The sequence below is a fragment of the Equus asinus genome, chromosome 2, assembly GCF_041296235.1.
Source record: "Equus asinus isolate D_3611 breed Donkey chromosome 2, EquAss-T2T_v2, whole genome shotgun sequence".
In the NCBI taxonomy this organism is placed as follows: domain Eukaryota; kingdom Metazoa; phylum Chordata; class Mammalia; order Perissodactyla; family Equidae; genus Equus; species Equus asinus.
This window is the reverse complement of record NC_091791.1, coordinates 142146717-142162767: the sequence shown is the minus strand read 5'-3', so window position 1 is coordinate 142162767 and position 16051 is coordinate 142146717. Positions and strand designations below refer to the sequence as shown.

Below are 16051 nucleotides of genomic sequence, written 5' to 3'. Positions count from 1 at the left end.
AAGTGTAGTTCCCTTGCACCACCTTATTCTGGTTAACAACAGTACTTACTTAACACTTTTCTTTCAAACTGTATAAGTACAACACATTAATGTTTGTTGGTTTGACATTTCAACACCCAGAAAATTTGGATTTTATTTATTCTGCCAGAATAAAGTCCCTCTTCCAAATCAATTATAAAAATGTTAAACAAGACTAGATTTAGCATGTATTAACTTTTCTCTATCCAGAATGGTCCATTAGACTCTATAGTTTCACTTCTTGTGTTTAAATAAATTATCTGTATAATCAAAATTATCTGAGTGTCTAATATGTGCAAGCCACTGAACTCCCTCGTCATGAGTAAGTAACTCATACCATTCCAGAAACTGATCTTTTTCTTTGGTTGGTATGGAGAAGGATTAGAAAAGTTTTGGATCCATGAAAAAGACCTTTAGGAAGTATAAATAAAAAACATGTTTTAGTTTTTCCTTATGCATTGACTTATTTATTGCCTTCCACTGTCCTTTTAACCCCAGATATACCCTTCCTGTCATTCTTAAGAACTCTACCAAAATCCTTTTATTTATCAATCCTATGTCTTTGTCCCTCTATCCTCAGACAACCCTCCTGTCATCTAGAAGAACCTTAGAGAAATTCTTTTATTCAGTAATCCTGTCCTTTATTACATACGCTATCAGAGAAGTTGAGAGATGGAAGGAATCTTAGAGATTCCAAGTTAAACTCCGATATACCAGCATGATATTCATCAATACTAAAACAAATAACTGTAGCCAAGTATAGTACTTAACCTGTTTAATACGTCAGCATGCTTGACGTATACACATAATACTTACTTGTACTCATCATAGACTTCCTGTTTCGGCAGTGAAGTCTCAGGATGCTCCTCTAGGGTATTCCGAATCCAGGAAAAGGCATGCATTTGCTGTGCCCGACTAGATGACATGGCGTTCTGATCACTAATCATAAAACAAAAACATGTTTTAGCTGAACTAGACAGCAATTCTTTGATAATTTTTGAGCCAGGACTAAATGTTCCACTAGAGAACTGTATGTGAACACATTATAAACGACTAAACCAGACTCAGTACATACATCAGATGCCCAGTTATCTATGTACCAATTGTCTACCTGTGGTTGTGAGCCATTTTCTACAGCTAGTATCCGACTGCAGTTACTGCTCTGTTCTATCCCTCTCCATGGTCTGTCTCTAAGGCGGCAGAGGTGATGGTGCACTGAAAACATAAGGTATTTGTTTTGGCCAAAATTATCTCTAAGTGGATATCTGCTCACTCACTTGCTTGTTCACTGGCCTAAATTTAACAAATCATCAAACTTTTAAAATAAAAGTCATCAAAATATTTGTTTATTTTCTATTTGCTTAGCAACCTCAAGTAACTACCCCAAAATCTTACTAAAACACTCTGTCCTCCAGAATGGAATTCACACTAGAGAGATCTTGAGAGGATGAATCTCCCCTTATAATCTTTCCTGTAACTGGGTCCCCTCCCCAGGCAAAAAAGATCCTAAGTTTTTATTATATGGCAGTGTCATTTATAAACCAATTCCATGAAATGACACCCAAGATAGCATGAGGGAAGCTCCCTTATTGATTCTGACATTCACCTCAGCTAATAGCATAACAATTTACAATAATTCCAAAGAAGAGACGGAGCAAGTTTCTAGAAAGGACAGAAAATGATTAAAATAGTAATAAAATTTGGTTGGAGGGAGAAAAGATAAAAGCAACACAATTTTCATTCCATTTCTTTTTATACACAATTTTAAAGCAATAGAATGTTAAGTATAACATATGAATGAAATGAATTTTGAGAAATACTTACAAGGGTGAAGAAATGCCTTTAAGAATAGAATGTATGAACAACTTCCCTCTATACTTTCTAGATGAGACTATTAAATATTTTTAATAATAAAAATATAGTAATACCCAAAAGCACCTAAAACGTCTTATATTTATCATAAATTTATGTTCCATACAGGCAATTTCACTTTTTTTCTTTTTTATATTCTGTGATTTACTTACCCGACAGTACCTAAAAATACTCTTTTGCATTTTATTGCTCACAATACTTATCTGTTTATGTTTTGGTTTTCTGTTCATTTTCACAATCTCCCTTACAGCATAAATACATTGATTTGCTTATAAAACATAATCCAAATTGCATTTTGTAGCATTTACCCAGGTGCACAAATGAACCGGCAAAACTGTAGGAAAACACTTAACCAAATATGATGAGACTAAAAAGATCTACTGTTTTGCCACTCTGTTTTCTGCTGATTTTAGGAACAGTGTAAAACCATTAACAAACACAACACACACATCCTCGGGGTGTCCTATAAACACTATAATTAAGGCAAAACCCAGAAGACATATACCTTTTCTCTCCATTGCTGAGACCAGAAGGCAGCTGAAGGTAGAGGTAGAGTTTCTCTAGGTCTGTAAACTTCTCAACTTCTTGCTGATTGCAAAGGATTAAAAAGAAAGATAATTTTAAGAACACTGGTTTCTCCCTCAATAAAACTTACTCCCTAAAAAATACTGACTGCCTAAATTTATACACCATGGAATGGACAACCTGCCAAAGAAAACAAAATTTAGGCTTTTTTCTCATCAGTAAAATAATATAGTTGTTTGATAAATTTATTGCAAATAAAATGTTAGTTAACAAGCAAAAATGGTCCTATTAATTCTTATCTTCTAGGTATAAATAAAACCATAGATCAATGCTTAGACAGAAGTTTCTCATTTTTCACGACGTTTAAAGAAGGGGACTGTACAGTACCATAGGAAAGGTACGAGACTAGGAGTCAAGAGAATATTACTTAGTCTTAACCTAACCATTTAACTGGCTATGAGGCTTTGGTGCTCTGGCAAATTTTCCTTGTAATTGTTAAGATGGATAACATGATTTCTAGGATCCTTTTCTAATGCTCAAAAACCTAGAACACGTGACTGACAATGCTATTATCACCTGTGGATGGAACTGAAGTTTAAAAAACTGAAGTACAACCAATCAAAACTCTTTCTACACTATGCAGATATTATTTAACTTGCAACAGTTGCTACTATTTGGAGAACCTACTTGCAACGTTCTCTATTGCTATTTTTCTGCACTTATGTCATTTCGTCTATAAATGCACCCTTAAAAATAATTTCTGCTGGTTGCAGGTTCCAGATTAAGATGGCGATGACAACAGAGGAAGATCCTGAACTCACTTCCTCCCACAGACATACTGAGTCTACAGCTATATATGGAACAATTTCCTCTTAAAAAACTCTAAAGTCTGTCTGAGTGATGACTACACATCGGGTAAACAAGGAGAAAACCATATCAGAGCAAACAGGAGAGGCTGGGAGACAAACTCGCCATAAACCCCACCCCCAATACCGGTGATCCACAACTAGGAGGGAACTCAGAACCTGGAACTTCTTGCTGAGGAGCAAAGGTTCAAACCCCACGTGTGGGACTCCAACTTTTAAGACATGCACTTGAGAGAAATAGCCCAAAACATCTAATTTAAAAAACCAGTGGGGTCCCAAGACCCACAAGATAGTAGAGATCTGGGAGACACCTCTTAAAGGGCCTGTGTGCTCAGACTCACTGGCCCAGGGCCCAGCTCAGAGGCACCTCATCATGCCCAGACTTAAAGTGAAGGAGGCTCACCTGCTTATATTAAAACCTCACCCTGAGGGGGAGGCATCTAATGCAACAGACACACACACACACATCTAGAAGCCTGCTGGAACACTTTCTAGGGCCAGACTGGCGGGCGCTATGTTTGCACTCTCCCTTTGCCATGCTCCAGAGCACCATTATCTCCCTGAAGAAAGTCCTTACACGTGTTTGGTGCCCTGATTTTTGTGGCTGCCACCCAAAGGATGCCTCTTGATCACCTGGCAGTGGAGGCCAGGGGAGCTTATATTCCTGGTCAGGCGGGACTCTAATAACCAGTGTCACCAAGAAAGCTCATACCCAACTGGCACCCTGATTTTTGTGACTGCTGCCAGAGGACACATCTGTATCATCTGGCTATGGTGGCGAGTGGAGCTTTTGCTCATGGGTCCAACAGGATTGTAACCAATGAATAAAAGAGTTCTTAAACAGCTATCACTCCCAGGGCAAGGCAAGAGGCAACAGACGCAGAGCTTCGTCTTTCTGTGAAGGAGGCCTTTCAGGTAATCATCATAACTGTGGCCTGAGGAGTAGGCTTCTAATTAAATGCACATCTAGGGGCCGACTGTAATCTTTTCCAGAGACCTGGGAGGGCAGGTGCTATCTTTGTACTCACCTTCTGCCATGCTCCAGAGTCCCAGTGTCTCCTGGAGGGGAGCTTTACAAGTGTCTAGTAGCAGGTTTTACAGCTGTTGCGCAGGGGATGCCCCTTGACTGCCTGGCTCTTGGGCCAGAGGGGCTTGCAGTCCTGTGTTTATTGGTAGACTAGCACCCCCAGGGCACTGCAGAGACAGCAGACTGAGGCACCCCGCCCTACCCCCCCCCCCGCCCCCACCCCGTCTTTCTGTGAAGGAGGCCACTTTGCTTGTCCTGGAGCTTCGGACTGAGGGGCAGGCTTCAGATTTGGCACACATTTAGTGGCCTATGGAGCTGCTCTAAAGGAATGTAGGCTGTGGATGCCAACATGGCACTCTCCCTCTACCTTGCTCCAGCTCACCAGCGTCTCCCAGAAAGGAGTTTATACACTCATCTGGGGCCTGATTTTTGCAACTGCTGCCCAAGGGACACTTCCAGACCACCTGGCTCTAGTGGCCAGTGGGGCATATGCTTTCAGTGCCTCAGGACTGTATATATCTGTATACTTTTAAAAGCTGCTGCCTGAGAGTCTGGCTTCAAGCAAACCTGAATCTAAGTGCTAAGATACTCCCCTTTGGGACAGTGACAGGTCTTGGCACATCTTCAACTACTAGGAGATATTAAAAAACAGATTAGGCTGCTGGGACAAGCACAGAAACTTGAGAGACAACCAAAAGCTGGGGCAGGGCTGAATAAAAAGGTTCATCTCTTACACAAGGCCACTCCTTCAAGACTAGGAGAGGTGGTTGTTTCATCTATTGTATAGAAACCAACACAGACAGCCAAGGGAAATAAAGAAACAAAGGAATATGTTCCAAATGAAAGAATAGGATAAAACTTCAGGAAAAAAAACTTTAATGAAACAGAGATAAGTAATTTATCTGATAGAGTTCAAAGTAATGATCATAAAGATGCTCACTAAACAGGAGAGAAGACTGGATGAACACAATGAGAATGTCAACAAAGAGACAGAAACATAAGAAAACACCAAATCAAAGTCACAGAGTTGAAGAATACAATAACTGAACTGAAAAATACACTACAGGGGTTCAACAAGCTGGATGAGGCAGAAGAAAGGATCAGTGAACTTGAAGACAAGACAGTGGAACTCAACCAATCAGAGCAGCAAAAAAAAAAAGAATGGAAAAAAGTGAAAATACCTTCAGGGAATTATGGGACAACATCAAACGGACTAACATTTGAATCACAGGGCTCTCAGAAGGATGAGAGAGAGAGAAAGGGGCAGGAACTGTATTCGAAGAAACAATGGCTGAAATTTCCCTAACTTGGGGAAGGAAACAGACATTTAGATCCAGGAAGCCCAGAGAGTCCAAAAAAAAGATGAGTCCAAAGAGACCCATACCAAGACACATTATAAGTAAAAGGTCAAAAGTTAAAGACAAGGAGAGAATTTTAAAAGCACCAAGAGAAAAACAACTTGTTACATACAAGAGAATCCTCATAAGACTATCAACAGATTTTTTAGCACAAACCTTACAGGCCAGAGGGAGTGGCACAATATATTCAAAGTGCTGAAAGAAAAAACTTCCAACTCTACCTGGCAAAGTTATTCAGAACTGAATGCGAGATAAAGGGTTTTCCAGAAAATCAAAAGCTAAAGGAGCTCATCACCACTAAACCTGTCTTCTAAGTAATGTTAAAGGGACTCCTTAAGCTGAAAAGAAAGGGTGCTAATTAGTAATAAAAACACATATGAAAGAATCAATCTCACTGGAAAAGTAAATAGACAGTAAAGGTAGTGGAATAATTACTTAGAAAGCTAGTATGAAGGTTAAAAGACAAAAGTAGTAGAAATAACTACAATTACAATAATTAGTTAAGGGATACATAAGATAAAAAAGTGTAAAATGTGAAGTCAAAAATATAAAATACGGGGGGGAGAGTAAAAATGTTGAACTTTAAAATGGCATCAAACTTAAGTTATTATCAACTTAAAATAAGACTGTTATAAGTTATTATATGCAAGCCTCATGGTAACCACAAAGCAAAAACCTATACTAAATACACAAAAGATATAGAGAAAGGAATATAAGTATACCACTAAAGAAAGTCACCAAATCACAAAGGAAGAGCAAGAGAAAAAGAAAGGAACAGAGAGGACTACAAAAACAGCTAGAAAAGAGTTAACAAAATGGCAATAAGTACATACCTATCAATAATAACTTTAAATGTAAGTGAACTAAATTCTCCAATCAAAAGACAAAGAGTGGCTGAATGGAGGAAAAATCACGATCCATCTATATGCTGCCTACAAGAGGTATACTTCAAGTGTAAGGACACACACAGACCAAAAATGAACAGATGGAAAAAGATATTCCATGCAAATGGAAACCAAAAGAAAGCTGGAGTAGCTATACTTATATCAGACAAGATAGACTTTAAAACAAAGACTGTAACAACAGACAAAGAAAGGTGTTACATAATGATAAAGGGGACAATCCAACAAGATATAACATTTGTAAATATTTATGCACCCATAGGAGCACCTAAATATAAAAAGCAAACATTAACAGACCTAAAGGGAGAAACAGATAGCAACACAATAATAGTAGGAGACTTTAATACCTTACTTACATCAATGAATAGATCACCCAGACAGAAAATCAACATGAAAACATCAGCCTTAAATGATATGCTAGACCAGATGGACTTACCAAATATTTACAGAACATTCCATCTAAAACCAACGGAATATACATTCTTCTCAAGTGCATACAGAACATTTTTGAAGATGGATCATATGTTAGGCCACAAAACAAGTCTTAATAAGTTTAAGAGGACTGACTCATATCAAGCATCTTTTCCAACCACAAAGGTATGAAACTAAAAATTAATTATCCAATAACACTGGAAAATTCACAAATATGTGGAGATTAAACAGCATGCTACTGAACAACCAATGCATCAAAGAAATAAAAAAATACCTTGAGACAAACAAAAATAGAAATGTAACATACCAAAACTTATAGGATGGAGCAAAAGCAGTTCTAAGAGGGCAGTTCCAAGTGATAAATGCTTACCTCAAGAAACAAGAAAAATCTCAAATAAACCACCTAATGTTACAACTCAAGGGACTCAAAAAAAAAGGAACAAACAAAGACCAAAGTCGGTAGAAGGAATAAAACAACAAAGATTAGAACAGAAATAAATAAAACAAAGACGAAAAGATCAATGAAATTAAGAGCTGGTTCTTTGAAATGATAAACAAAATTGAGAAACCTTTAGATGGACACGCCAAAGAAAGAAGAGAGAGGACTCAAATAACAAAATCAGAAATGAAAGAGATGTTTAAACTAAAATACAGAAATACAAGGGATCTTAAGAGACTATTAACAATTATATGCCAAAAACTGGACAACCTAGTAAAACAGATAAATTTCTAGAAACACACAACCTACCAAGACTGAATCATGATGAAATAGAAAATCCGAACAGAGTGACTACTTGTAAGGAAATTGAATCACAGTAATCAAAAACCTCCCAACAAACAAAAGTCAAGGACCAGATGGCCTCACTGGTGAATTCTATCAAATAGTCAAAGAACAATCAATACCACTCCTTGTCAAACTCTTCCAACATACAGAAGAAAGGGTATTTCTTCCAAACACATTTTACAAGGCCAGCACTATCCTGATACCAAAATCAGACAAGGCTGCCACCAAAATGAAAACTACAGGCCTATATCCCTGATGAACCCTTCCTGCAACTCTGGAATAAATCCCACTTATCATGGTATGTGATCCTTTTAATATAGTGCTAAATTTCGGTTTCCTAATATTTTGTTGAGAATTTCGTGCATCTATGTTCAACATTCGCAAATCAGTCAATGTGATATACCACACGTTAACAAAATGGATAAAAATCTCAATAGATGCAGAAAAAGCATTTGACAAAATTCAACATCCATTTGTGATAAAAACTCTCAACAAAGCAGTTATAGAGGGAAGGTAACTCAACATAATAAAAGCCATATATGACAAGCCCATAGCTAACATCATACTCAATGGTGAAAAGCTGAAAGCTTTTCCTCTAAAATCAGGAAATGACAAGGATGTCCACTCTTGCCACTTTTATTAAATGCGGTATTTGAAGTTCTAGTCAGAGCAATTAGACAAAAAAAAGAAATAAAAGGCATCCATATTGGAAAGGAAGAAGCAAAACTGTCACTAGTTGCAAATGACATAATACAATATATAGAAAACCCTAAAGATTCCACCAAAAAATGGTTAGAATTCGGGACCGGCCTGGTGGCACATTGGTTAAGTTTGCGTGCTCTGCTTCAGAGGTCCAGGGTTCATGGGTTCAGATTCTGGGCATGGATCTGCACACTGCTCACTGGGCGATGCTGTGGTGGCATCCCACACACAAAAGAAAAAAAAATAGAGGAAGACTGGCACAGATGTTAGCTCAGGGTCAATCTTCCTCACCAAAAAAAACCTCCTGTTATTCATAAATAAATTCAGTAAAGCTGCAAGATACAAAATCAATACACAAAAATCTGTTGCATTTCTTTACATTAATAATGAGTATCAGGGGCTGGCCTGACGGACTGGTTAAGTTCATTCACTCTGCTGCAGCGGCCCAGGGTTTTGTGGGTTTGGATCCTGGGTGCGGACGTGGCACTGTTCATCAGACCGTGGTGAGGTGGTGTCCCACACAGCACAACCAGAAGGACGGGGGTTGGGGGGAGGGGGAGGAGGAGGGGGAGGGGGAGGAGGAGGGCAAAAAAGATTAGCAACAGATGTTAGCTCAGGTGCCAATCTAAAAAAAAAAAGAACTTTCAGAAAGAGAAATTAACAATCCCATTTACAATTGCATCAAAAAGAAAAAAATACCTATGAATAAATTTAACCAAGGTGGTGAAAGAGTTGTCTATTGAAAACTACAAGACATTAATGACAGAAATCAAGGAAGACACAAATAAACAGAAAGATAGTCTATGTTCATGGGTTGGAAGGATTAATACTGATACAATATCTGTACTACCCAAAGCAATATACGAATTCAATGCAATCCCTCTAAAAATTCCAATGTTATTTTTCACAGAAATAAAACAAACAATCCTAAAATTTGTATGGAAGAATAAAAGACCCTGCATAGCCAAACTCATCTTGAGAAAGAAGAACAAAGCTGGAGGCATCATGCTGCCTGATTTCAAATTATATTACAAAGCTATGGTAATCAAAACACTATGGTACTGGCATAAAGACAGACTCACAGGTTAGTGGAACAGAACAGAGAGCTGGGAAACAAATCCATACATATATGGTCAATTAATTTATGACAAAATAGCCAAGAATACACACTGGAGAAAGGACAGTCTCTTCAATAAATGATGTTGGGAAAACTGAGAAGCCACATGCAAAAGAATGAAACTGGATCACTATCTTACGCCAGACACGAAAATTAACTCAAAATGGATTAATGCATGAATATAAGACCTGAAACCATAAAACTCTTAGAAGAAAACATAGGTGGTAAGCTCCCTGACATAGATTTTGGAGATGATTCTTTGAATCTGAAACCAAAAGCAAAAGCAACAAAAGCAAAAATAAACAAATGGGACTAAATCAAAGTAAAAAGCTTCTGCACAGCACAGGAAACCATCAACAAAATGAAAAGGCAACTTACTGAATGGGAGAAAATAACTGCAAATCATATATTTGATAAGCAGCTAACATCCAAAATATATAAGGAACTCATACAACTCAACCCCCCAAAACCACACAATCCGATTAAAAAATGGGCAGGGAATCTGAATAGACATTTTCCCAAAGAAGACATACAGATGGCCAACAAGTACATGAAAAGATGCTCAACATCCCTAATCATCAGGGAAATGCAAATCAAAAACTATAATGAAATATTACCTCACACCTGATAGAATGGTTATTATCAAAAAGAAAAGAACAAGTGTTGGTGAGGATGTGGAGAAAAGTGAACGCTTGTGCCCTGCTGATGGGAATGTAAATTGGTACAATCATTATGGAACACAGTATGGAGGTTCCTTGAAAAATTAAAAATAGAACTAGTATATGATCTAGCAATTCCACTTTTGGGTATTTATCTGAAGAAAATGGAAACACTAATTCGAAAAGATACCTGCAGTCCTATGTTCACTGCAGTATTATTTACAATAGCCAAGATATGGAAACAATCTAAGTGTCCATGTATGGATGAATGGATTAAAAAAAATAACAATGGAGTATTATTCAGCCATAAAAAAATAAAAAAAAGAATGAAATCTTGCCAGTGCAACAACATGGGTGGATCTCGAGGGCATTATGATAAATAAAATAAGACAAATTAAGACAAATACCATATGATCTCATTTATATGTGGAATCTAAAAAAACAGAAACAAAACAAGCTCATAGATACACAGAACAGATTGGTGCTTGCAAGAGGTGGGGCTCTGGGGCTGGGAGTAATGGGTGAACTGCTTCTTGTTTTTTTTTTCAGTTTAAATAAACTGAATAAAAATTTAAGAACAAATGTTAATGTCATAAGACACAAAGCAGCAGAGCAATTTCCAGATTAAAGGAGGCTGAAGAGGCATGCCAACTAAATGCAATGCTCAACCTTAATTGAATCATGGAAGGAAAAATTTTGCTCTAAAGCACATTAATGGGACAACTGACAAAATTGGAAATATAGACTGTGGATAATTAGATAATAACATTGTATCAGTACTAAAATTTGCTGATTTTGATATCTATACTGTGGGTTGTTATCTAAGAAAATGGTCTTAGGAGGTACAACTGAAATATTTGGGGGATAAAGAGAAAAATACAAGCAATTTAATTTTCAACTAAATGAGGAAAATAAAATAAAATAATTTCTGCTATGCAGAGATATATAGTGTTCTTTCCAGTTGAGTTTGCCATAGAATAGCTTTAAATGTGCCACAAATCCTATTACAATAAAAATATCAGAGTAAAATTTTGGTAGCCTTATTCAAGTAAAACTCCACTGCAGTTGAAAAATGCAGGCAGATTACTGGCATTCCTGATGGCAGAATTTCTTCTTATATAATAAAGCACAGCTTAAACATAGATCCAATTTTTTAAAAAAGCTTAAAATGACATAATTTAGCCTATTCTTATTATCACCAGAATTCATCAACAAACGTTTAATCTTAAAATTCATCCAGAGAATGATTTAATCTATCAATTACATGCAAATAACTCCCCAATCCACATTTTTTTCATTCCACTGTCTATGTGGGTATTTTCCAATTAGCTCTCGCTCTAACACCTAATAGATCTACCAGTAATATCCAAATAACCCTCCTCTCAAAGAAAAAACAACAATAACAAAACACACAGACATTTCCTTTCTCAATTGTTACTTGACACCTTCTTTTCTCCAGTTCCCCAGTGTTCAGTTTTGTTCTGCTTAATTTTGTTCCTCTTGGTGCATTCCACTTTAATCCTTTATTTAGCCCTCTTAACTCTTCCCCACATATTCTTCCAGTCTCTTTATTTTCCCTGCCACCATATTATTCTGGGTCTTTACCTGTCTTTCTTTTAACAATAAAGGAGAATTCATTTACTCATTTATTTGTTCAGTACTTCTATTTTCCGCCATGTTCCACACATGATTTACAGTAACCATGGATTTATACTGTGTGTTACAACCTATACAAAGACTGGAAATACAGAGATGAACAACACAACAATAGTCCTTGCCTTTAAGGAACTTATAATAATTCCTAATTCCTAAATTACTAAAATGTCTAATTAGCAAGTTTCCCTGCCTCCAACCTCTCCCCATTTTAATCTGTCTTAAATAAAGTAAATATAGTTCCTAAAACACTTTCTGTTGAATATTATTAACATCACCCACTTAATCCCAACAGTGTCTATCATATTAAATCCAAAGTAGGTTATGTAACCAAAACCCCCATAAGCATCATCATGGACAAAGTCTGAGAAAATGCAATATAAAACATGATTTTTGATGGCTAAGAATTAAAAAAAAACTTCATACTGTTGGAGAAACCTTGGACGGTACATAGTTTTCAAACTTTACATATACTAGAGACAAGAAACTCCAGAACAGAGAGGAAATTCCAGAAGGAATTTAGGAGATAGTCCAAATTAGGATAAAGTGCCAAAGAGATGATTTAAAGATGATGCCAAAGGAATAATTTTGAAAAAGATAAAACTTACCATCCTGTTTTATGTTTTGCCTTTCAAACAATGAAAATTTACTACTGTTAATTACCATTTCATTTGTTATGTGGGACTTAACACACAAAAGAAAAAATGTGGAGAGATTACTAAAACTGGTGATGTCAAAATTCTCTGGAGCAAATGGGAACAAAATGACTCAAGAATGTGGTGACGGCATTCTAGTCCAGCAAGGCTGAGTTCATGAAGATTTCTGGTTTGGGATATACAGTGTCATTTATGGCTAATAATTGGCTTTCAAAACAATAATCAGTGGTGTAGGACAAGAATTTAACCTGGCTTGATTATCACAGCAAGAGCATCAGGTGGCACATATGGTTAAACATCAGATTATTTGACATGCTTAAAGATTAAAATGTCAAGAATAAAGGTTTTTTGTTCCATGTTGAGATTCATTGGTTGTCAAAAAGAAATATGCTTGGCTGGATCTATGAAAGGAAGGACAAAATTGCTCTATTTTTAGAGAACTAGAAAAAAGATCAACTGCACAAACTTTTACAAACTATATAAATACAGCAATAAAAAGGAATAAACTACTGATAACATCTACAACACACACCAACCTTGAGAACACTATGCTGAGTGAAAGAAGCCAGACACAAAAGGCCACATACTGTGTGATTCCATTTCTAAGAAATATCCAGAATAGGCAAATCCTAGAAATAGAGACAGAAAGACTAGTGGTTGCCAGGGGCTGGGGGAGGAGAGAATGATGCTGCCTACAGGGTTTCCTTTTGGAGTGATGAAATGTTTTGGAAGCACAAAGAGGTGGTGGTTCCACAACACTGTGAATATACTAAATATCACTAATGGTAAATTTTATGTTACGTGCATTTTACAACAATAAAAAATGTCAATTTTGAATAGAGCTTGGCTCATTTGGCAGACATATCTGAATACTGGACCTGAAACTTTAAATGACAAACATTAATATCCCTATTCACTAGACTTAAAAAGTCTTCGTTTTCTTGAGTTGAAGAGTTAGGTTCTCAAAGCAAAGTTATTGAAAATGGTTTCAAGTCTAGGGGGAACCTCAAATATTACACAGTCTATTGAATGAACTAAGGTGATAATTTCCTGCTATTGTTGTTGAAGATCTTGCCTGAAAGCTTATGAGGACCTCTCTCATACATTTCAATCTTTGTAAGAAGATATCCAAAAGGAATTTTTGAACTAAAGTTTGATTTAAATGTCACAGGCATTCCAGGAATCTGCTTTGGAGAATTTTTGGTAAAATCTGTGTTGACTCCCAATTAGGTGAGGAGACCTTGTGTGTCACCATCCCACTTTTGTAAGCATGTATTTACAAAACTGGTTTTTCTGAACCTTTGGCTATGAAAACAAAGCAGTGCTACAGACCTAATGTTGCAAATGACCTAGATGGTACTTTGATCTTTCACATCTTGGACAGAAAAGCTTGTGGCAAATAAGGATTCAACATTCACTTTGATATCACGTGATCCAGGGGAGATAAAGGTGTAATTCAAGATATGCAAAATCAAGTTACCTTTGGAGGTTCAAGATGGAGTTCCCTGTTCGAATCCTACAACTCAATCACTTTTCCTTCTGAAACTTTGGTTGGTAAAGAATATTTACACAAGGAACTAACAGCGTGGAGCTATCTAAATCCTTCTATGAGGTGCAAGTAAAACAGTGAAGAGAACATGGGACAGAGACAGAGCTCATCAAATATTCCATGTGCTCACCTACACTTCTCAGCCTCCTTTGCAGTTAGATTAGGCCCAAGAACTGAGCACAAGTTATGTATTTCATTTCTCAGCTGACATAGCTAAGAATCAATGTATGACCTTTATCCAAAGGGAAACCCTTTGTGACACCTTGGAGGCCATCTGTTTTACTGGTGAGACTACAACATGGCAGTGCCTGTCAATGTGGGTTCCTGAGGAACTATGTGGAACAGGGGACACTAATGATTTGTGCTGTACATATAGAGTCATACACTGCATCATGACGTTTCGGTCAATGACAAACTGCATATATGACAGTGGTCCCATAAGATTAGTATCATATAGCCTAGGTGTGTAGTAGGCTTATACCATCTAGGTTTGTGTAAGTACACTCTATGATGCTCGCACAACAACAAAATTGTCTATCAACGCATTTCTTAGAACATATACCTGTCATTAAGTGATGCATGACCGTAAGGTGAATGAAAATAAATTTTTGTGGTTAGGTCAATATTTCAGGTGTACTTTGTTATGGTAGCATAGCCTTGCCCATTCTGATTAATAGAGAAAGTCAGACTTTTCCTTCCAGCACTTCTGAGAGAACTAAGACCCCTTTTATATATGCAGATAAAAAGGTGGGGAGAGGAAAAGGGATCCTCTGTAGTTAGAAAAGCTTCCATTCACTCATTTTTAGAATAGTATTTAACTTATTTTGAAATTTCAAATTACATTAACCAAGAATATAAGATATTTACTTATGTTTCTCAAAATAGAGTATGGGCTAAAAAAAGGTTGAGAAGCACCAGTTTAGAATACACAGCCATGCTCTCTTCCACTTAACTTCTACTTAAAAAAAAAAACAAAACCTCATCAAAAATTCAACTCTAATAAGTTTTTTACATGTGATCCTATAATATGTCTGTCTGTTCCTCTACTTTGAGCCACAATTACTTAAGAATTTACACTCAATTAATTTGCATTTATTGATTGTTTGAAAAAATGTTTTTCAGTGTCTGGTTATATATTCCCCCCTCAACTAGACTGAAAATCCTGGTTTGTCGAAACTCAATCATCCTTTGAGGCAGAATCCTGAAAGATACGACAGAGTTAGATGGGAATCCTTTTAATACTTTAATAGCTCATTAAATTTTTTAAAATTTAAAATTATAAAGCATTTCAAATAAAGTATAGAAAATAGGGACACATGTATCACTATCTATATTAAAAAGATACTAACTTTTTGGTATATTTGCTTTGGAATTCTTTGACTTTTAAACAGTTTGTACAATAGTGTTGTATGGATTAAAACCAGTTTATCCATTTCTCTAGATAGATACTATAAAATTTCATTATTTCATTATCGCTGCTATGAAAATCCTTATTTGTGACTATTGGGTACTTGTGTGAGAGTTTTTTCCTATGGTATGTACCCAAAAGTAGGAGTACTTGGTCACAAAGATGCATATCTTCAACTTTACTAAGTATTTCGAAATTGCTCCCGGCAACTGTTATGCCAATTTATATTCCTAACAGCAATGCTACAATTTCACCACATCTTTGTTAAAACTTATGATTTAAATTTTAGCTAATTTATGGGTCAGAAAAATAACCTTGTTTTAATTTACCTTTTCTGATTGATGATGAGACTGAGAATGTTTTCATAATATTTATTATTTAAGTTTAATACAACGGCTATCAAATTTTAGTATGCATCAGAATCACCTGGAAAGCTTGTTAAAGACTGCAAGATCCACGTTCTGATTCAGTAGGTTTGGAATGGGGGCCTGAGAATCTGGATTCCTAAGAAGTTCCCAGTGAT

The 16051-nt window shown here is 36.5% G+C and overlaps 1 protein-coding gene across 4 annotated transcripts in view; it reads right to left on the bottom strand.

Annotated features, from left to right (window-relative positions):
• RFX7 (regulatory factor X7) overlaps positions 1-16051 on the bottom strand; it is a 127981-nt gene that overhangs the window by 38958 nt on the left and 72972 nt on the right. For all 4 annotated transcript variants that reach the window (XM_044764837.2, XM_044764838.2, XM_044764839.2 and 1 more), the window contains 2 exons: positions 2396-2478; positions 835-957 (listed from right to left, as the gene is read on the bottom strand). In XM_044764837.2, the coding sequence (XP_044620772.2) occupies positions 835-957; positions 2396-2478 (206 nt within the window). The remainder of the gene's footprint in view (positions 1-834; positions 958-2395; positions 2479-16051) is intronic.